The 23,276-nt window shown below is 36.4% G+C and overlaps 1 protein-coding gene across 1 annotated transcript in view; it reads right to left on the minus strand.

The window, feature by feature from the left end:
- LOC145693355 (uncharacterized) overlaps positions 1–23,276 on the minus strand; it is a 1,690,974-nt gene that overhangs the window by 832,275 nt on the left and 835,423 nt on the right. Inside the window, exon 15 of the mRNA XM_081769282.1 lies at positions 10,825–10,943. Within this exon, the coding sequence (XP_081625408.1) occupies positions 10,825–10,943 (119 nt within the window). The remainder of the gene's footprint in view (positions 1–10,824; positions 10,944–23,276) is intronic.

Genomic DNA, 23,276 nt, shown 5'->3' on the forward strand with positions numbered 1-23,276 from the left:
ACTTCAAGGTTCATTGTTTGCTCCAACTTTTGGGTTGGGCCAATCCACTATAGCCCGCTTCACTGGAATAGGGGTGAAAGGTACATCCCTCACCTGTAAGCTTCCAGTGACCTAGATAATTCGATATACAACACTTTTTCATATTCTTTTGCACTTTGTAGTTCACTTCAATAACATCGTTGATAGTCACTATGAGTGTTTGATAGCTTATTTATTAAGCTTCAATTTAGTATATTACACTCACTCACACTGTGCTGTATTTACTAGAAATATTAAAATAAACACCAAAATTATTCAAACTTCGTCACTTGTCAGGTTTACTTACACAACTTGACAGGTGGTACCACCTAGTGGCGACACCCGTAACTGTTTGTACAAGTGACATTGAATATTGCAAATTACTGAAACTGATGCATTGAAGGATTGTGCTTATTAGTTGATTATTTATGTTACTTAAACAATTTAAATAAGCTACACCAAATGCAAACAAATTAAAACGACTCTAAACAAGGCTGAAGTAGCCTGACACATCATATTAAGCATAATAAAACTGTTTGAGAGTTCTCTTCTCTCTTGCAACAGTATTGCATCTCATCTAGGTTTTAAAAAAACTGAGGTGTGTGTTCGTCTCTCTGAATACCTTCCATAACCATCAACTAGGCCTAAAACTGCCATTAGTACAAGCCATTTGTAATAAACAAAATATATATCGAGCTAAATATATCTAAAACTACGGAAACACCCAGAAAGTTTATTTACATAACATAACACATACTATTATAACCAATCATATATCAGCGGAGCAGACGCAACTATCTTTTGACAGAGACATCTAGCGGATGTCACGGAACAATTACAGAGTTCTAGACAACTACCACTACGACTCAAGTGGACTCGTCCATAATTTTGAAATTGTCAACTTCCCTTTCTCTGACTGTGTTCCGTTGACCAAGGGACGCTTCAAGAGTCTAACATGCTAAAATTGGGTGTGTCTTAAAAAAATAACACCTCTTTGTATCCTGCATTCTCTCATCGATACGCTAAAAATTTTATGACTTTGAAAGCATTGTATTTGTGGGCACTGTGTCTCGGTAGTGATAGTGTATGCTCCTACCTACAACAACACTAGGAAATGAGACTAGCTATCCATTTATGCAAAACCTGAAGCTCATAGGTATTCTATCCTTATGAAGATGGTTACATTGATTCCTATATCTTCCACGACGTGGGAGTCCAAGGCTCCATTAGGAACACATGCTTTCTTTAAGTTTTCTTTTTCTGTGAGGCCTTCGCTGCCTCTCTGCAAGCAAACTAGCGTATCTAAAATATAGAATTTTCTCTCTTCTTCGAAGTTAATATTAATTAATATCAAAATATCATTGCTTCACTCTGAAGTCCCGTCCTGTTGTTCGTTAATATTCAGTTAAATAACAAAATAGACAATATATATACATAAAAATACAAATAAAAGTTATATGCTACCGCTGATACGTATGTAAATATCAATAAACTTTATATGCAAATCCCTAATTAAATGGTAATAATATTCATAAATTCACGCAAAAATTAAATATGTAAATCAAATTAAGACACAGTTCATGTGACGTTCACAAGTTACTGGGTAAAATAGTGGAGGTTAATTCCTAATGCAGTGAAATCTTTCTTAACGGGCATCTCTCAATAGTGGACGTCTTCGTAAGAGGACAATCTTAATTATTCTTCCATGCAATAAATATGTGTGGTGTGGTGTTATGAGAGAGAACCCTTTCTTTTAGGGACACCTCTCATTTACGGACAAATAATCGGTTCCACTGATCCGTTTTGAGAGGTTTCACTGTATTACTTAGTTTAATAATAATAATAAATGCTCAAATGTGTGAACTTACTTTATTGAACCTACCACTGCGAAGAGCTAATAATAATAATAATAATAATAATAATAATAATAATAATAATAATAATAATAATAATAATAATAGTAGTAGTAGTAGTAGTATTGCAATAGTTTTGTAACAAAATATACTGTTTTCTTGTTTGAGTTTGTTTAAAAATTATATCACTATTCTGAGAGCAGCCCCCCTTTTACTTTGAACACCCTCCCAAGTAAAACTTTTTGGCGTACTTACTGCGTAGGTGTCAAACATTTGAAACTATAAAAAATACACCATCGCAGGAATTAGTGTCAAGGTCAAGGGGCGATAACAGATGTTGAATCAAAACAAAAAGAAAAAAACAACCAAATCATACGTGACAACAACTCAGTCTTTCTGTAACTTCTGTAAACGAAACCTAATACATCAGTTTTTTTAAATGTCCTGCATTTTTAAACGCTGAAGCAAAAGAAGGACAAGACTATGTTCGAGATAATTTATTGTGTTTTAACTGTCTCAAAAAAGAATGTAAAGTAAAGACGTGCAGATCAGGTGGCTGTAAACGCTGTTCCAAAAGGCATAATACCTTGCTGCATTATGATGTAATGTCAAAAGCAGATGAGAAACCCAGTGTTGCTAATTCACAATCAAGAAATTTTTCGAGTCATTCTAATACGAATAGGGAAAATATGACACAAGTTTCTTATTGCATTTTTAAGGGAAAACCAAATGTTACTGTTATGTTATCTACTGCTATAGTAAATGTACGAGATGCAAATGGTAAATTATATCCATGTAGAGTATTATTAGATTCTGCCAGTCAAAGTAATTTTGTAACTGAAGACTTAGTTCAAAGATAGCGTTTACCAAAAAATAAACACCGAGTTCCAATTCAAGGTATTCATAGTGAAACAAAGCATTGTGTAGATGTACATATAGAATCAAGAATTTGTGAATTTGCAATTAATGTAAACTGTTTAGTTTTGCTCAAAATAACAGATAACATTCCAAGTAGGCCAATAGATCATGCTGATTGGAACTTGCCGACAGACATAGTGTATGCAGATCCTAACTTTCACCAACCAGATACTATTGACATTTTGTTAGGAGCGGAAGTGTTTTTGGACATTTTGCGATCGCATAAACTAACTAGACCAGGGAATTATCCAGTAGTACAAGAGACTGATTTTGGATACATTTTGGCGGGTAAAGTTCCTACAACAAGAGATTCTAGTATGCCACAAGTGTCATTTTTTGTGCAAGAAAGTAACCTTCATAGACAGTTACAGACATTTTGGGAGCTCGAAACTAGACATTCAACAGTCATGACTCAAGAAGAAAGGCAATGTGAACGACACTTTGAGGAAAACACTACTAGAGATAGCAGTGGTCGATTCGTTGTAGGTCTGCCAATTAAGCCAATCCATAAACCATTAGGAGAATCATATAATTTAGCTCTTCGTAGATTTTACCGGCTAGAAAGACGGTTGCAGCAGTGTCCAGAAATTAACGAGCAGTACTATAACTTTATGAGGGAATATGAAGAATTAGATAATATGAAACCAGTGAAAGAAGAACATGAAGATAGTAGTATGAAATGTTATCTGCCACATCATGCAGTATTGAAACCATCCAGTACCACAACAAAGCTAAGAGTGGTTTTTGACGCTTCTGCAAAGACTTCAACCGGAGCTTCATTAAACGACATACTTATGACAGGACCAACAATCCAGCGAGATTTGCATTCAATTGTCATGAGATTTCGAACCTTTCCTATTGCTTTTACGGCGGATATTCAGTCAATGTATCGAATGATTAAAGTTCATGAAGATGACATTGGACTTCAAAGAATTCTGTGGAGATATTCATTAGTGGAACAAGTCAAGATTTATGAGTTGCAGCGGGTCACATATGGTGAAACATCATCACCATATTTGGCGACGGCATGTCTTCGAAAGTTAGCGGGAGAAGAAAGAAGTAAATATCCTCAAGCAGCGACAGTATTGGAACGTGATTTTTATATGGATGATGTAAGCTCAGGATGTCATAACGTTGAACAGGCGTTAAAGCTTCAGAAAGAACTTATTCAATTATTGCATAGCGGTGGCTTTACTTTAAGAAAATGGTGTTCGAACGAGCCAGCATTGTTGGAAGCAGTGCCAGAAGAACATACGGAAATTCACTTACCGTTTGAATTTGCGTCCGAGTCAGGTGTTTCAACATTGGGTTTATCGTGGAATCCTGCATCAGATAAGCTTCTCATCACCAACAAGTCAGTTAAAGAATGTCTCACGACCAACATACCAACCAAAGATCAAGTGACTTCGACCATACCAAAAATATTTGATCCTTTAGGACTTATAAGCCCTGTAGTTACTCCGTTCAAGATTTTCTTACAACAAATGTGGATCCATAAAATCAATTGGGATGATCAAATATCATCAGAGCTCTATCAGCAATGGTTAGACATGTGTCATCATCTTCCAAGTGTTAACGAAATACAAATTAATAGATATGTAGTATTGAAGAATTATGTTCATGTGGAGATACATGGGTTTGCTGACAGCAGTCAACTTGCTTACGGCTGTTGCATATATGTTAAAACTGTTGACATTTCAGGCAAAACTACTGTTAAACTTTTGGGTTCTAAATCGAGAATAGCTCCTATTAAAAAGGTAACTTTACCAAGACTTGAACTTGTGCGGCAGTACTTTTGAGCAGGTTCTATCACAAAATAATTCCGATATTAAACATTTTAGTGGATAGTACTCACTTCTGGACCGATTCAAAAATAGTGCTTGCATGGATATTATCTCCAGCTGCCAGATGGAAGGAGTTCGTGGCAAACAGGGTTGCACAGATACGTGAGATCACATCAGTCAACCAGTGGCGTCATGTGTCGTCAATGGACAATCCAGCCGACATTATTACACGGGGAATGGATCCGAAACAGTTGAAGGAAGCAGATATTTGGTGGCATGGACCCGCATGGCTTGAATCATCTGCATGGCCCAAACAATCAGAAGTGATAGACGAAGATGTTTCAGAACAAAGGAAAGTAACGAGCATATCTTTAGCCAGTTATGAAGGTGCCATAAGCTGTCTGCAGAAATTTTCATCATTGTGGATATTATTGCGAGTTATTTGTTTGTGTCGTCGTTTTATTTACAATTGTTAAAATCACAACGAGAAGAAAGTAGAAACTATTTCCACTACTGAAATTAGTGATTCTTTACAACAATGCATTAAGCTAATCCAACAGATTAGTTATTCGCAAGAATTCAAGGACTTAGCTTCATTAGGCCAAGTTTCATCCCAAAGTGAACTTAAATCATTGTATCCATTTATAGATAATGAACAGTTGCTACGAGTGGGAGGGCGGCTAAAATACTCCGACTTACCATGTGATAGCAGACATCAGATCATCTTACCACCTAAAGAGCATCTCACCAAATTGATAATTGAAACGGAACATAGAAGATTGTTACATGCTGGACCGCAGTTATTGATTTCATCATTGAGGCAAAAATATTGGATCCCACGAGCTAAACAAGTCGTTCGATCTATCGTTCATCAGTGTCTAGTTTGTTTTAAATTGAAAGCGTCAGCCTCAGAACAACTCATGGGTCAATTACCATCAGCACGAGTATAGCCAGCTCGAGCTTTTATTCACGTAAGGGTGGATTTTGCCGGCCCCCTAATGATTAAGCAAGGAACTAGATCTTGTAAAGTGGCAAAGGCGTATGTTGCAATATTCATGTGTTTAGCAAGCAAAGCGATTCATATGGAGTTAGTGAGTGATTTGAGTAGCCAAGCATTTTTAGCAGATCTTCGAAGATTTGTAGCAAGAAGAGGAAATTTTTCGAACATATATAGTGACAACGAAACCAATTTCGTTGGAGCTCAGCGAGAACTTAAGGAGCTTCAACAACTACTCAGTTCACAACAATTTCAAAACTCAATTCAAGATGTTGCAGTGCAAGAAGGATTTACATGGCATTTCATTCCACCCAGAGCAAGTCATTTTGCAGACATTTGGGAAAGTGCAGTGAAGTCATTTAAGTTTCATTTAAGAAGAATAGTAGGTTGCACGATTTTGACATTTCAAGAACTCAACACAGTCATAACACAAATAGAAGCCTCTTTGAATTCAAGACCAATCACCGTTCTATCCAATGATCCTTCATTTTTGTCGCCAGGGCATTTCCTTATTGGTGAACCTTTGATGAGCATTCCTGAACCAGATCTAGTGGACATTCCGACCAACCGATTATTAAGATGGAATCACCTTCAGAAGATGAAGCAGCATTTTTGGATAAGATGGTCTCAGGATTATCTACGTCAACTCCAGCAGAGAAGAAAATGTACAACAAAACAACCTAATATTTCTCTTGGAGATGTGGTTCTAATCAAAGAAGACAATACTCCTCCATTGTCATGGAAATTAGGTGTCATTCAACAAGTGTTTCCGGGAAAAGATGGACTAGTGAGAGTAGTGAGTATAAAGTGTAAGACAGGGACTATTAAGAGACCAATTACTAAAATTGTACCTTTACCTAAAAGTGATAATGTGGATTGTGTGGAAGTTGATTGACTTGGTTCAATCAAGAGAGGGGAGAATGTAGAGACTTTTATAGTGAGTTTGTATCATTGCCATTACATTTGTATAACGTTTCTCTTTTGTTTAAAAAAAAACAGTGTGTGTGTGTGAGTGTCAGCAAGTTGAGTACCAAGAGATCCATACAAGACGGTCCTCCGGAATTCGTAAAAAAGACAATATAACAGTAAGTTGTAAGTGTTTCAGTTGTTGTGTAGTTAGTGCAAATAAACATTTATTCATTTATCACAATTAAGCTGGTTTGTGAACATTTATTCATCAAAAGACAGAATCATGGGCTTTTACTTCTGCGTACTTACCCCGTTAAACAGAACAGATTTCACTACTGTAGTTTATCTTGAAGAATGTTAAATATTTACCGACGATACAAAAATAATTTTCGTAACTTCTCTTTTCCTTATAAAGTATTTAATTAGCTTTTAGTGGCTAGTTTTTGTTTTTTAACTCGAAGGGGGAAGACACGATAAGCGTAACGGCTGCTAAAACGTTGCCGGTGCATTTTCACGTGACTAAAACTGTCTGCTCAAAGATACCGTTGCCAACTGACGAGAAATTTCACCGTAGTGTCAACCTACATTTGGGCGCTCATTAGTATTGTCACTTCCACTGATTTCAAGTACGAAAAAAGGTAGCTAAAAAGGAATAAAAGTACGGCCAGAAAGAATTGAATGAAATCTTTCTGATTTTAGGAAAAAGTAAAATTTTACTTCCATCTCCTTTTCTTTTTTTCTATCTCAACCAAAGAAAAAAAATATTAATCAATAAAGGAAAGAGAGTGGAAATGTTGCAGCTTAACGTGAAGATCGAACAACTTGTGTCCCCACCGGGAATCAAACCAAGGAGCCTTTGATTACAAGGCGGCGAGCGTAACCACTCATCCACGGGGGCACTCTGAATAAAAAGGCAATAATAATTTCAGGGGATGGTCTGCGGGATGTTTTTTCAAGTACTTCAGTTTTATTAGGTCTATTATTATTATTATTATTATTATTATTATTATTACGTATTATTATTTAACCAAGCTACAGCCATAATCCATATCCTTCCATAACTATGAACTTACTTGTATTAAATATAAACGCTAAGTGTAAAACGTCTTAGGCCAAACACTGATTCATGAAGTGTTTCTCGGAACATCCGAGTTCGATTATTAATTATATATAGGCCTATGTATTCTTCGTCGGGAAGGAAATTTCAGCGAGAATTGCTGCAGGACGCATTTCATATTTCTTTTATCTTTCGTGCAATGAAATTTCTTTGGGAGTTCATAACTGACTGTGATTTCTGTTGGGATTCATAATAGCATTGGTTTCAGAAACTACACCAGGAAATAAGGAGACAATTTGGTGCGGTGGGTGGGGCCAATAGCTTACCTACTGTATCGTCTATTGTCGCGCTATATGACTCATGTCAGATTCCAGACGAAATTCTTCCCTGTTGTGTCTTTGCTATTGTGCACTGTGTGGCGGAGTGTGGTCTCTGAACATTCGGCATGTTCTTGATTGTGTTCATTTACTTACTGTGCTGTTCTGGGAACAAAATCGCGCCGTCTGTGCGTGCATAGGTGCGTGAATGTGTGTTAATATATCAAAATGGAAGACATTACAGCCAGCATCTCTTTTAAGCGTAAGAGTGGTCAAGTGTTGAAGAGCAAAGAAAGGGCTATTGTTATGAACGTGTTTAATTATTTAAAGCAGAAAAACCCGGGTAAAAGTATAAGTTGGGTTGGGTTGGGATGATGATGATAATATAGAAGGAATTGATTCTTTGGAGTGCGATTGATTCAATGTGGTAAGTTGTTTATTATTATTATTATTATTATTATCATTACTATTATTATTATTATTATTATTATTATTATTATTATTATTATTATTATTATTATTATTATTATTATTATTATTATTATTATTTATTAATCGTTGTGGTGTGGATTTCTTTTTTTACTGCGTGAGTTAGCAACATCAGTCGGCAGTATAATATAAGCGCGATCTGTTCTGCATTTGTTTTTAATGCTTAACTTGGAATCGCTGTTCTCATAAGACCAACAGTCCACTCTTAAGTCTGGATAAGCTATAGTGTGTATACATATACAGTAAAAAAATATAAAACATGCTCTAAGTAAAATGGTTATTTCCACCAACATTAATTCTCTTATCGGAGCGCTATGTTTCGTGAGAGAATTGCTGGTTTCATTTTCTCAAGCATGTGAATGTTGCTAACTAGCTAAATGAAAATTTTTAAAACTCACAAAATATTTATAAAGACCATAAATATAAGAGTGCTTTAGTTCAAATAAACTGTGATTAGGAATAGTGTCAACTATGGACTGGTGCTTGTCTCTCTTTGTCACACCTGGTGCTATAAAAATAGAATTGAAATGAAAAAAATGCTCTGTTCTGTTTCTTACGATAATTGAGGAAAATTAGTTTCTCATCAATCTTCACCAACATAAAGAATTTTGTTTTCTGGAGCATAAAATATATTAAAATGGTGTTCTCCTTAAGTTGCTTTGTATAGTCGAAGACAAAGGAGTATATACACCCGGGGAGCGGTTATAGAATCCAAAAAAAGAAAAAAACTCACATTGTAGGATAAAAGCGATATTTTACAATTAACAGAGCGTATATAAAATTCATTCCCGCCTTGCATGGCGTATAGATTATGTAAAACATTTCTAAATGTTGAGGTAATTTTCCCCAACACTAAGGTTATTCTATGTTTTATTTATTTATTTGTGTTTTTGTGTGTGTTAAAATTAAAATGACGTGTCTTATTTCTTTTGCGACGCATTGATCTATTGCGTCCGACTGCAACATCCGTTAATCATATTTACTTTTCAGTTTTTGTGTCGGTAGTGTTATAGAAAGCTTATGTACCTCCGTAAGTTTCTTTGTGTGATGACAGGTATCAGAGCAGAAGTAGTAGGAGATACCGATAAACAGTTTTTTTTTTATCGATTCAGCATCCGAAGAATAGGTTCCATCGACTCAATTAGCTTCCTCTTCAAACTGCAACTGGGAGAAATCAATCATTTCTGATTTCAACGTTGGTCGTCATAGAACAAAACGGTCATAGATGGCTACAAGTAGTTATTTGGAATCAATTCAAAGTCTGTGCCGTAACTACCTGTAACATTACACTAAACCGGAAGTGGTTTAAGTTTACTACTACTTTTGGTTTGAATATTGATTTTTACAGTCCAGAAAGGGTAAGAGATTACCAGAAGCAGTTTATCGGAATCAATCCAACTTTCCAAGTATAGGTTTTATCTTCTACATTAACCCTTATTCAAACTGGAAGTGGTAAAAATCATACATTTTTGGTTTTTACTCGTCATAGAACAGAAACGGCAACAGATAGCGACACACTATGTTTTCAATCGATTCAGCGTCTGAAGAACAAATTTAATCTACTAAAAAAAAAGTAATAGAAATTTAGTACCCAACAGGTTTCATTTATCACTATGCCTCTATTGCAGCTGAAAGTTTTATATATTTTATAATGAATTCACATGGTTTGGAAGACTATCTAATATATATTGAACAAATATGGGAGAGTGCGCAATCCCTTCACTCCACCAAGCTTCACTTTCTTAGGATTATGTAAAAGAGGAATTCCATCTGTGTTACTCTGGGACCTAATACTTTGGTTTTAGTGGCTCTTGTGCTGATGCTTACGGGTCGCATCATTATACGTGATTATGATATAATTGCAGGAGAACATGTTCATTCTGTAATCCACATATTGTTTCTGGACAATGATGACATATTTTAAGATAATAATGCGCGCATCCATACTGCTGGAGCCGTTGTGGCGTAGGCATAATTAAACAACTAAAATACGTTTCGGTGACTCGAAACCACATTCCCTTTAATCATTTCCTACAGAACAGAATAATGCATTATACGCGGAATGGTATACCACTTGCTACCATTCGCAACTTCTATAACTTCATTCCACATCGCATCAGAGCTGTGTGAGAGAGAAAGGTGATCTAATGCAATATTAAAACGTTACATTGCACTTTTCAGGTGTTTCCATTCAATTGATATGTATCTGCATATCAACTCACATCTCAATTCACACACTAAAGTACACGTGTGTAATTTCACAATTTTGAGCGAATTTATAGATTCACTAAAAGTTTGTATGGTTTTGAACAGCTGTAAGAAATCATTTACAGAAAAACGTTGCACATTTATGTTATTTAAATATCTCGGTTTTCCATTAGTTAGATCACCGTTCTTGTAGGCCCCTTTATCAAATCCAGTAAATTAGATTAAGTAAATTAAATGCAGTAGCACTTTTAAATCCTTGAATATCAATACTCACCTATATCACCTCGTATTCCCTTCTGCCCTTTATCCCCTTTCAAGTCAAGCTTAACAAAGAGACTCGCATCTCCAGGGTCCCCTCTGGCACCAGTATCTCCCGGATCTCCTCGTTCACCTCTTGGTAATAAAAAGAAAAAAAACTGTTTTATAACTAAGTATATATAACTAAGCTATTAATTATATAGGTTTATAAAAGCACCTTTTCTTATTAAACGCTAGGAATCGATAGAATCATTTAAAGACGTTGCGTGCGTGTTGGTGATGCCACTGGCTGTGGCTACAACATTAATAGTAAGTAAATACTGTACAATTGAACATACAATATGATTTAGTAGCCGCCTCGAGTTTTTGGAAAAAATACTGAGGGAACCATCACAAAAAAATCGAAAAGCACCACAGAATGGATTATTTTTATTTACGAAATTGTAACCACTCCGTGTTCGAGTCGCTGTTCGGGCTGCCATTTATTGGTAACCATTTCATTTCGAGGTCTCTGATTGGAAGGACATTAATCTGTAACCAATCCGTGTAATCTGATCGCTGTTCGTGGTTCGTGGTCCTACCAATAAGTATTCTCCTGACACTGGAACTTACCTGGACAGGACGATGAAGGACCTCTCCAAGAAGAGTTACAAATTGTTCCCAAATCACTCGTCGGTCTCAATGATGACATGAGCATTAGGCGCCGAGAGGTTCGGGTGTCTCGTCTCGAAAACCTCACGGACGATCAGACGGACATTCAGACCATAACGCATAGAAACATCACTCACACAAACAACGAAAACACACTAGATTAAATAACGCTATACTTATTTATTAGAACACTATTATATAAAAAAAATAACGAAGAGGAATGAACACAACACTGAATACAGAATAGGTATAATAATTTTCATCACTAAAATCGCATTTTGCCTTTCTCATGCGCTGTAGCCCTTTATATATATATATATATATATATATATATATATATATATATATATATATATATGTATGATTGTAATTCAGATTTCACTGCGACTGCCTCTCTCACACCATTGCACAGTGGTCCGAAACGCCGCAAAACCTGCGCAAAAATCCAAAATGTCAAGTACTGGAGTATGGAGTATAAGTAGCATACACGTTTAGTCCATACAATAGTGCATTCAAAAACAGCATTAAGTATTTTTTAAATACGAATAGAACGAACATGTAGAGAAGTAAAGTTTGTGTAATGTGTAGTTAGAAGTTTGCTGTACAGGAACTGGAAGCAATACTACAGCACCAATCAGCGTCTCCGTTTGAGAACACAAGTGAACGAAAGGGGAAACCCCATGAAACAGAAACTATAGGGAAGTAGCAATGAGAGGAAGTATATAACTGCTCTCCAGAAACGAACCTGGAGTCATAATGTCATATAAAATCTTAGCATATAAATAGTAGGAGAAATGCACTGTAGTGGTGATAAATCGTTGAGTTATAAAAAAAAGTACCAAGAGGTACCAGTAAGATTCCTGACTGAGTGTGAAGGACAACATGTATAGGTAACGTACATAACAAAAATTGTTGCACATGTTTGCACATTTTCAGACTAGTCACCTGTTAACAATGGGTCAGTACATAAAACAATGCATAATTTGACCCATAGTAGATCCGCATTATGTACTTACACGTTTCGCTTTTCATTTGGTCTTTATCAGAAGGAAGATAGGTGAATTACTAAACTGCACGTCGTTCGCTGTACTTTCGAGGGAGAATGGTTTGAGAACAGTATGCATAGGACGTGCAACAGTGGAAATCGCAATCTAACGCAGATTTTCTTTTCAGGCCTAATTGCTTTGATATTGTACACATTAGACTTTGTGATTATACCCAATGTGCTTGTTAAATTCAGAAAGTGTTGTTTATTATCTACTTTTTTCAGAATAATGAAGAAAAGTGCAAGGAGATAAAGACAGCTATTAAATTGTTCTGCACCAAAATTTTCCAGCGACTAGGTAGTTGTTCCAGAATGGTTGATAGGTTTCTTGAACGATATTCTGATTGGCTTAATGCACTTGCAAAGTTACCATTTCTGGAGCTGGCAACTGAAGCTGAAGAAAGTGCAACTACGTCTGGCAGCGGGAGACCTGTTAAATGTTTTCAAGAAAGTAGTGAATCTGTTAAGAGGAGGAAAACCGTTGAACTTCGTGAGTCGTATGGTTCTGACGTTCTGTCTTATGGAACACAAATGAAACTCAGTAAAGAAGGAAAGGTCACACCATCAAACCTGGTGAAAGAAATAACACTATCATCGCAAACAAGACCGAAAAAAATAAAAGAGGCTTGGAAGACTGTTACGGCTGATCAGCGAATGGTATCGTATACTCCAGATGAAGCCTTGTCACTAATAGTAGAAGCAAAGCTCACCAAACACCAATACAACTTACTTCGGACCCAAGCTAAGGCGAAAGCTGCTGACCTGTATCCATCCTACCACCAAGTTCTCGAAGCAAAACAAGAATGTTATCCTCTGTCTGTCTCTGCAATTGAAGTCAGTCTACAAGATCTTTTAGATCACACAGCTAATCGACTTTTGGAAGTTCAGATGGCTGTTATCACTCAGATGGAAGAGAGTGAAGTAAGAAATCTCACCCTTATATGTAATGGGGCTTCGATGGTAGTAGTGGACAGTCTGCGTACAAGCAGAAAGGTGTTGAAGGGACTATAAATGACAGTGATATATTTGTTACATCTCTTGTTCCGTTGCAGTTATACGCTACGTCATCAAACGCAAAGCAGAAAACAATCATTTGGCAAAATCCCAGGCCATCATCTGTACGCTTCTGACAGCGCGACACAAAGATGTCAAAAGCTTCATAGAAGACCATACCAGAAAGACATCAAGAACGGAAGGAAATGTGGACCTCTTTCATTGGTTGCTTTTAACATCAGATCCTGTTATTTCCACTCTTCGGAAGCTACCCCATAAGAAGCTTGCTACACTTTCTTCTTATATTCTTCAGCTACTAATTTCACCTACACAGCAGAAAAGTACATGCATGTAGTTCCAGTTCTGTGGACGTAATGGATACACACCTCTCTGCAGACAGTTCTCACAGTAGTGAGAGTGATTAAGGTAAAGTAAGTAGGTCCAAACTTCTTAGATACATATATATCTATTTCTGTTTATTTCTATTCATTTCGCCTATATGGGGCCACGTGCCCCGTACCTCTCCCATGGCTACGGACCTGGTTCTCGGACATAATTTACGATTTTGTTTGTTGGGTTTATGTTATAGTACCATGTTTTTCACATAGGAACAACATACACCATGATTTGAATTTCGCTCACACAATAATGCCTTTCGGACCACTGTGCATTGACGCACTTGGGGGATTAGCACTGGGGAAACGTTGTTGGGACAATTCCACGAGGGATCCAGTTGCTGCGCCAAACTATCCTGAAGCGTAAAGATGAACCTACAGCAAATTAAACAAGAAATTCTCCAAAGTAGAATGCTGATGTTGGAGGACGCGTATATAACTGACATGTACGCACAAGATTTCTGAACCTGGGGCTTCACGGGTGGGGGCTAGCCGTAAGAAAACGTCCTTCACAGGCTAATAGCTTGTGCCCCTTAACACAAATTAATACTTGATTCCCAACGCAACGTGCGTGGTGGCTGCATACAGTACCGGAGTCAAACTCCCTGAGCACCAAAGCTCAAGGTAGGGCTGCAGTGGTCGATTAAAGAGGGTTGGCAGTTCATTTCAAAAATCACTCAGTTAACTCGCCTGTATGCACATACAAACAGAATACGAAAAGTAATTGATGTTAATTTTAGTCAACTGCCTTCAATGCACTAGACACGGCGATAATTCTGGCGTGAGAAAGTACAGATAACGAGCTGCAAAACAACGCAATTGGTGCCACTTTGGTCACTTGAACATCTGGTCAGCCCATATTTCTCTAAACTACTGCAATATTTCCCTAAGCGAATAAGGAAAACACTTAATTCAGTTCCAAATAACTATAGAATATATACTGTGCATATAATAAGTCAGAGAGAAACACTGAAATGGTTTGTCACTAACTGAAATGTTCTCACCAAAAGCAATGTTTTAAATATATATAGGAAAAAGCGATGAAAGACTTCTTTGTCCAATTGTGTGGGAAAGAAGCAATTCCAACCGAAGAAAGAACTTATATGCGTCGCAGAATAAAGTACAAACCGAAAATAATAATCACTGTCTTTACGAAATATACAGTGTCCACAAAAAATATTTCTATAATCTGGTGGCGGTTATAGATTTGGTGTCCGACCGGGAACGACCTGTTAAGTGCACACGTAGACAGGTTGAGAACCTTTGGCTCTTTAATGACATTCAAATAAAATTAGGTTTTTCACAAAAAATTTAAAATCAGTTAGTTGGCAACACTGTCATATGGTGTGAGACTTACTTGCGTAAACGATGAGTGGTTCTTCACCTGAAAAAGGGCTATTTAAAATAATTAAATAACTTGTCCACTCACTACAACATGATGAGGCTCCTGCATGAACAATATCCAATCAAAATGTTTCATGAAGTGATAAGATCTTCTTGAATGTTTGTAGTCGGTTTTCCTTATCTTCCGCTTCTTCACATGTTGAAACCATGCTGTCTTCCTATGCTGAGTATTCTCCATGGTTCTCCAACGATGAGTTCATGAAGAGGGAGAAGGGGAGTTTTTTAACACTGGTGTGAGAAACGAGGTATGGTTTAAACACCTGTATGATAACTTTTTTAACTGAAAGTGCGCAGAAAGCGTTTATAGGGCTATTTAATTCTTACTTTCTTTTTTAAACACTAATAAATACTGTTTTAAACACTTGTAAATACTTTTTGTAAAAAGTTTTAAGTGTTGCGTTTCGATCACTTTATTTTGTGTAATATGAAGTAAATATACACTCAACTATTCATGAAAATATCGACTTCAAGAATTATCAGACATTGCAATAAAAGTTAGTAAATGTCTTTTTTGAAAATATACTGATATCCATATTTAAAATATTAAAATGTGAATAAATATGTAAATAGCAAACGTGTTAAATGTACTAAATATTAAAATTATTGTCAAAGCTTCAATATTACTATAATATATTTAAAAAATATGAAAATCATTGAAAAAGTAAAATGAATGAAAATGTAAACACATAATACACTGACAATATGTAAACAAAATAAGACTTTCACTTGTATGTTTTTTTAACTGTGCCTCGTGTTGTTTGGCAGAAAAGAACGAAAAGTCGTTTTTCCAAAATAAAAAAAATTAAGTGTCAAAATTGACGTTCATAGTAATTCCAAGAAATGAGAATGATTCTGCATATCAAAGAAAATATTGTGATTTCGTTGACATGTATGAAGAAAATTCAGCATGCCATCAGAGCAAAAATGACATCTGCTCGCCATGCGAAAATCGAGATTTTAGTTCGATAATGCTCAATGTAACAAATGATTAATTCTGAAACAAAGTTATTATTAGCTTAGGCCTAGAATAATGGTTGTTCACTTCAAAAAACGTAAACATTGTAGGGTTACCAGAATAGGTGGGTATTATCCACAAGATAACTTATTAATAAAGCGTTGAAAACTATACGGTGTTGATCCAAGTTTCTCAAAGTCTGAATCAAGGAAGTTGACTCACTAGTCCAAACATTCCTAAAAATAAATGGTCATTACGTCATGAATTGACCAAAACCATAGGTGGGGAAAATGTGTAATACTACATGTACTTACACATGAAATATGCAATCGTTTCCTACGATGCAAAACTAGAAACGTGAAAAATCTGCAACCATAGGCACTTACAAAATGTTTCTATACATAACTGAAATATAAACATTAATATTCAGTAAACTACGCGCATGTTCCCTGGAACATAATGTACGTCTTCCACCTAGAAAGGATGTGTAAACACAAAATACAATGCTCTCACAGCATCGAAAATATGTCTTTATAAGACAAAACACATGAGACCTAAAAACATGGGATACAAACCTGAAAATATAGTCAACGACATTACAACTTTCTAGTCGGTCTGAAACATCCCAATTAAATTCCCTAGAAAACAGTTATGTAATTTCATGACAGTTAAACTTTCTTAGGCATGTTCGCTGAAAAATATTCAAAATGGTTTTATTGACATTAAAATTCAGTCATCGAGCATACGAAATAATAGACAAAGTAATTTTCATAAAACACTATGGCTTCATGCTGTTGCAAAGAAAGAAAATAAGTTTATTTTTCGGGATCTATAATGATATCTCAGAGACGGCTGAAACCTCATAAATAATGGGTCATGTCGATTTTTGAAGAAAATCATCCGTCATTGGTAGTATGGCTGAAACCTAAAGATTTGTATTTCAAAACCTTTGGCTATGTTGATTTCTAAAATCCTCCATACTGTTTGTTATGGCTGAAACCTACAGGTTCGTTATCCAAAATCTTTGGCCATGTTGATTTAAAAAATCCTCCATTCTGTTTGTTATGGCTGAAACCTAAAGGTTCCTTATCCAAAACCTTTGGCCATGCTTATTTAAAAAATTCCTCCATACTGTTTGTTATGGCTGAAACCTAAAGGTTCGTTATCCCAAACCTTTGGCCATGGTGATTTAAAAAATCCTCCATCAAACGTTTTTAAGGAGCCTACCCGTTGCCTCGGGTACAATCTTCCCTACAGAGCCTAATACCTACAAGGCACACTCTGTTAAGCAACTTTTTGAACCGACAGAACATGCAGAACCAAATAAAAGGAAAAGAATTGAAAAAATTAAGGATCACATTAATCTCACTAAATTCAACATTAATCCCGTACCTTCTCCATCCCAGTGTCAACAAATGTTAGAAATTTTGGAGAAATGAGTCACTACCTTTAAATGAACAAAAACTGATTTTTGCAAAATAAAAACCTTTGAAGTTTTCCTAGATCTAATCGACGATATACCCTTTGTTATGCCCCAGTTCACCATTCCTCATCGCCTTAGACCTTATATGAAAGCAAAAATCATACAATTTCTTGAACAGGGCATAACCCAACGATCTAATAGTCAGTATAGAAATAATATTATTGCAATGCTGAAACCGAACAGCAAATCGGACATTTATTTAGTTTTGGGCCTCACGACATTTTCGAGCAAATGCAAACATTATCAGACACAATACAGCTCATGAGAGACGTTTTGCATAACATGTCAGCCGCTCGCTGGATCATTTATCTTGAGTTAGCACAATCTTTCTATCACTGTCCTCTGGCTCCTGAAGATCGCAAATTAACTGCATTTTCGGTTCGTGATTTTCATTTTCCCCACACGCAATTTCAACTTACAGTGCAACCGCAAGGGCATCAATCTAGTACGATCAACCTGCAACGCATACTACACATTATTTATCGCGATATACCAGCTCAAAATTTCTCTTTATATGTTGGTCTCTTCTTTCTATATTCTTCATCCACGCATTTATTGGAACCGTTAGACCAAGTCTTAGCAATTGCTGAAAAACATTTACTTTTATTTAATGTTGACATCAGATGCATTCATTGATTTCATTACAAGTGAAATAATTATACCGAATGGCGTTATGAAGACCCTTCGCTCAGATCAACAAAGCAACCACACCACCTCCAAATCAAAAGCCTTCTTCAATTCTCTAAACATTAAGACCATGTATGCGTTGCCGAATTTGCATAAATGTATAGGACAAGTAGAATCAAGAATTTCAAATTTGCAAACAGCCCGCAAATTTCTTGCCAGACACGACCACAAACAGTAGCCCTTGCATTTCCACAAGGCTACGGCCACAATTAATCACAATCCTTTAACAGAGTTTGAGGTATCACCGTTTCAAATTTTGTCAAGGAAGTGCGATTTCCAATTCAAAACTTTCTGCATGATGATACGCCTCCCACTGACTTCACTGACACACTAGTTATGCTTAAAGAACTATGGGACCTAATAGAATTCAGGAGGGAACATTTTTTTTCAAAAGCTCGAAGAAAAAGCGGAAGCCAAAAACAACTCCACCCAATTCATTCCGGGTTTGCAAGTTCTTTTGAAAAGACTCTGCACTAAAAAGCATGAAAGTGGAGTGGACCTTTACGACAAATACATACCGGCCCACACATAGTTCTGAATAAACTCGATGAAAATTCGTATCACATTGATGTTGAAGGAAAAAATAATTAATGTTCGAAAAAAACGACTTAAACTTTACATTCCAGACTGAGAAAAATACAGTTTTTGAAACCAAATATAACAAATACACACGCGGCATCAAGGCATAGGCAGCATACATAGCATACAACCTCACCCAAACAAAAAATATAGCCCAACTACCTCCCGCAAATCACTCAATCTCCTTTGCAGACAACAAATTTAACTTTACAGCATGATTCGCATGCAACCTTATTTTAAAGAAATTTTTTAACCCTATAGAGTGATTGTCTAGGACAGTGGTGATCAACGAGTGTGTCGCTATGCTATGTTGTGTTGTACAGTTCAATAACATAACATGTGCCATAATAATTATAGCGTTTCAACATACTGGTGGATTAATGTTTAAAAAGGCCAACGCTCTGATTATGTATTTTTTCAAAATACATTATGCGCATGGCATCAACCGTATATTCAGTCAAAGAGGTTGAGAACCATTAGTCTAGCACAGGTTCACTGCCATTCATTAAGTGTCCTTTTATACACGATGTTAATCGGTAATAAGCATCGCAAAATAGAATTAATATCTCAAAAAAGTCATGATATTTTAGCTCATCTAAAAAGTTGAGAAATAGGATTAGTGATTTACATTCATCTCAAAATTCAATCCATCCTTCATTCACAATTGACTCTCACCTCTTCTTCCCTTTCATTTACAGTTCATTCATGCAAGTTTGCCGCCTTTGTCTCCCACTGGCATGATTCACTTAATCCTACTATAAAAACATATATTCAAAACAATTCTCCTCACGAACTCAAAACAATTATCGTGACAAAAATTAAGGAACATGACAACTATGTGATAAATTCAAATTAAGTATTCTTTCAGTAACCTACATAAGTACAACGATAACATCAATAAAAGTAAGCACAGATACTAATGCAAAAAAATACTTATGGTAACTTATGGTGATTTTCCTTCCACCTTGTACTGTTCCTAGAGCAGCCAATCCATCAATAACTCTTTTTTATTACTATTCTTCCTCGAAGAACTATAGCTCATACGTGAGAAGTTTAAGATGTATGGCATTGTTTTCGATGCATTTTATTCATTCATATCATAACGTTATGTAAATTACCTGCTAATTGCATCAAAATGTAGGTGGGGGAAGATTAGATATCCCTCTACAGATTCACCATTAACTACAGGCTAATAAGCTTATGGTATTTGCATGAGACACAAGATGTCTGCTTCATCGAATACCTGATTTTGCCACATATGCAAACTTTACCGTAAACAGTATGCACACGACATGGAATGTACAAAATTAAACGGACAATTACAAACGTACCTTTCATAACATGCCTTCTTGCATTACTATCTAAAAGGCACCTTAAGACTTTCTTTATTACTAAAGCTTCAGTGCACGGTCAAACTACACAAAACGACACAGCGTCAAATTGATTATTCTATAATATATCTTTTGATCTCCTATCGGGTATTGAACCTGAGGCTGATGCACCAAAAGCACACCTTGTTATTCAACAAACGATATGGGCACGCCATTTTAAGTTAGGCGCACAAAAAAACAATATATCTTTGAGAGGGGCCAACGTCTCAAATAATGACATCCATACTCACTCGAAAAATGATAACATTCCTTTGGCTTTCACACTACCGACGACTTTACGTTAAAATCAAATTACGATTACGTTAAAATCAAATTACAATCACGATTACGTTAAAATCAAATTAACTCGTTACTAAATAAATAAAGTTAAATTATTTAAGTACAAAAAAGTCCATTGACGAAGTACGCACAGTAGTTACAGTCCATATACGGCTCGCATGTTTTTACCTTCCTATCAAATGTACTAAGCCTTCAATAGCATTCAAATTTTTTGCTAATTTTTCTGAAATAGCAGGCAACGAAAGCAGAGCGACGAAACTTTTATAATTTATCAGCGATTTATTACTCTCATTCAACCTTGACATTTTTACAGTTTTCTTTTAACCCCCTGATTATAGCTAAGTTGGGTAAAGATTCGTTCATTAACTAATATGCAGCGACTTCTAATCGCTCAACTTACTTTCTAACCCAAACGACAATTACATTTCAAAAAAGAAACTTTCGACAAATGCTTTTGTGTTAAACAGGCCTTTACTCTCCACTACTGAGATAGAATTCTAGGAAAGCTCACACTAAAACCGATCAGGATGAAACCAGGAATGTATACAGGAATACAGGTCTCATACTAACCTAATATACATATAGTTCACCATACACATAAAAATTCGATCTTCAGAAATAAAAGTTACCAAATAAATTGATAAAGAAGCTAATCCAGTTTAACAATAGGTCAAAATTCAATTACTTTTATAGTATATGAACGAACACACATAATAAGTATTTTGCAATTCACATAACGTAAATATATAGAAAAGTTTAATGTATGAGACGCTTATGTGAACACTCCGTGGTATTTACAAGAGCTACATGATATTCAAAAAGAGAGCAATGACAATAACACTATTAAACTACTTTCAAAATCAGTTAAACTGTTGATAGCAACTCCACTTTCGTCGGAACGTCCATTGCCTTCAAGATCTCCAAAACCATGCTACCTTTCTCTAGGACCTTGCATTTGACCTGCTGTGCTCTCTGCTGAGAACTTAAAAACAGAGTTGATTTTATTCAAGTTCAATTGAATTGTATAATGCTTTGACTCCCAAAAGATTTGGGGCGCAAATGTACTCTAGATCTCTAACTTTCTTCCCAAACCTTAATGCTGTTAGTGCACTAGACGCTGTCAGAAATTATAAAAGAAAAATTTCTTCTAGTTCTCTACCAGTGGGTAACGTACCCATAATCGCGGCTACGTTCCCCCGTTGAATGGCCATGCTAATGCGTTGAATTACAAAAGATTTGGCTCTAGTATCTCCTGATTTAATGGATATACGTTTGCCGATTTCGTTAATAAATTTAGCACCCTCTTGATCCCAGGAACCGCTAGACTCAATTGCTATTGCAACAAACCAATACTTGTCTTGGAGATTAATATATTTATTTCTCTTTTCTTTTGCTCTTCGTGGAGCGGAAAGTCCTGCTTTTGTTGATGAATATTGAAGATTCGAGGGTGCATAAGTGTCTGAGCAAGTGAAATCCCAAAACAACGCCTTTCCTTGCTTCCATGTCACTAATGTCATACCATCCGGCCTTTTTCCGTCTAAACGGCTGCAACCAATTGGTTCTCTCACAGCTGGCACCCCTGCGGATATTAAGGCTCTCAAAATTATGTCATTCACATTCCAATGGCGTGAATGTCTGCCGGCACTACTTTTGCATGAAAGACCATGTAAACCCCTTTTATCCACGAGAGCGCTTACACTTGAACAATGGTGTGGCTCGCATATATTTGCTCCTAGACGAAGAGCGACGGATACTCGGAAGCTTTCGTTGTCCAGGTGTAGTCCGAGAGAAGGTGATGGTAGAGCTTGAAGCCATGCACCGTTTTCAGAGGACATGGCAGCAAGAAGCCTGGCCTTATTTTCGATGTTATTAGAAGTCTGCAATAATGAAGCTAAATAGTAATTCACGATGGACTTGTCCCAGATCGACTGTTTCTTTGGACTTTCAGGTACCCGGAGGTTTGACCCAATTAAATTTGACCATTTAGCTACAGTCCAGTACATCGGGGTTGGTGACTTCTTCATCCTCTCTCTGAAGGAGGGTTCAGATCAGTCTTCTTGAGCTATAGAAAGAGGCAAGAAAAAACGGGATAGCCAAGTCTGTGGCGCGACGGATTCCTAGACCTCCGTTTTTGACTGGTAATGATGCTTGTAGAAATGCTTCGTCACTGAGAGTACAATTTAGAACATTCTCCAATCCTGTTTTAAGAACGTTGTCGAATTTCTCCGGTAGATTATCGTCTCTCCAGGATGGGGAACACCGTAGAAAATACAACAATCTTGGGATCGAGAAAGATGCTTTGAGAAGGTAAAATGCTGAATGTGCAGAAAGTTTGAAAAGGCGCGAAAGAATATGATCTAAAGATGAAATCTTTCCCAATAATATCTTGCTCCTTGTGTCTGGTGTAAGAGCAGCTCCTAGCTGTTTGGCGTTAGAAGATGTTAATAACTTAATTCCAGGCGCCGCCTTGTTGAATCTATCCTATAGATGTTGAGTTTCAGCATTTGTTACTCCTAGAAAGCCTATTTCGCATCTCGAGTAATTGAGAGACAATCCGATCGATGTTGCTTGTGTGCGTATATGATCTAAAGTATGTAATAGTGACT

The sequence above is a fragment of the Thermobia domestica genome, chromosome 8, assembly GCF_964235325.1.
Source record: "Thermobia domestica chromosome 8, izTheDome1.hap1.1, whole genome shotgun sequence".
Taxonomy (NCBI): domain Eukaryota; kingdom Metazoa; phylum Arthropoda; class Insecta; order Zygentoma; family Lepismatidae; genus Thermobia; species Thermobia domestica.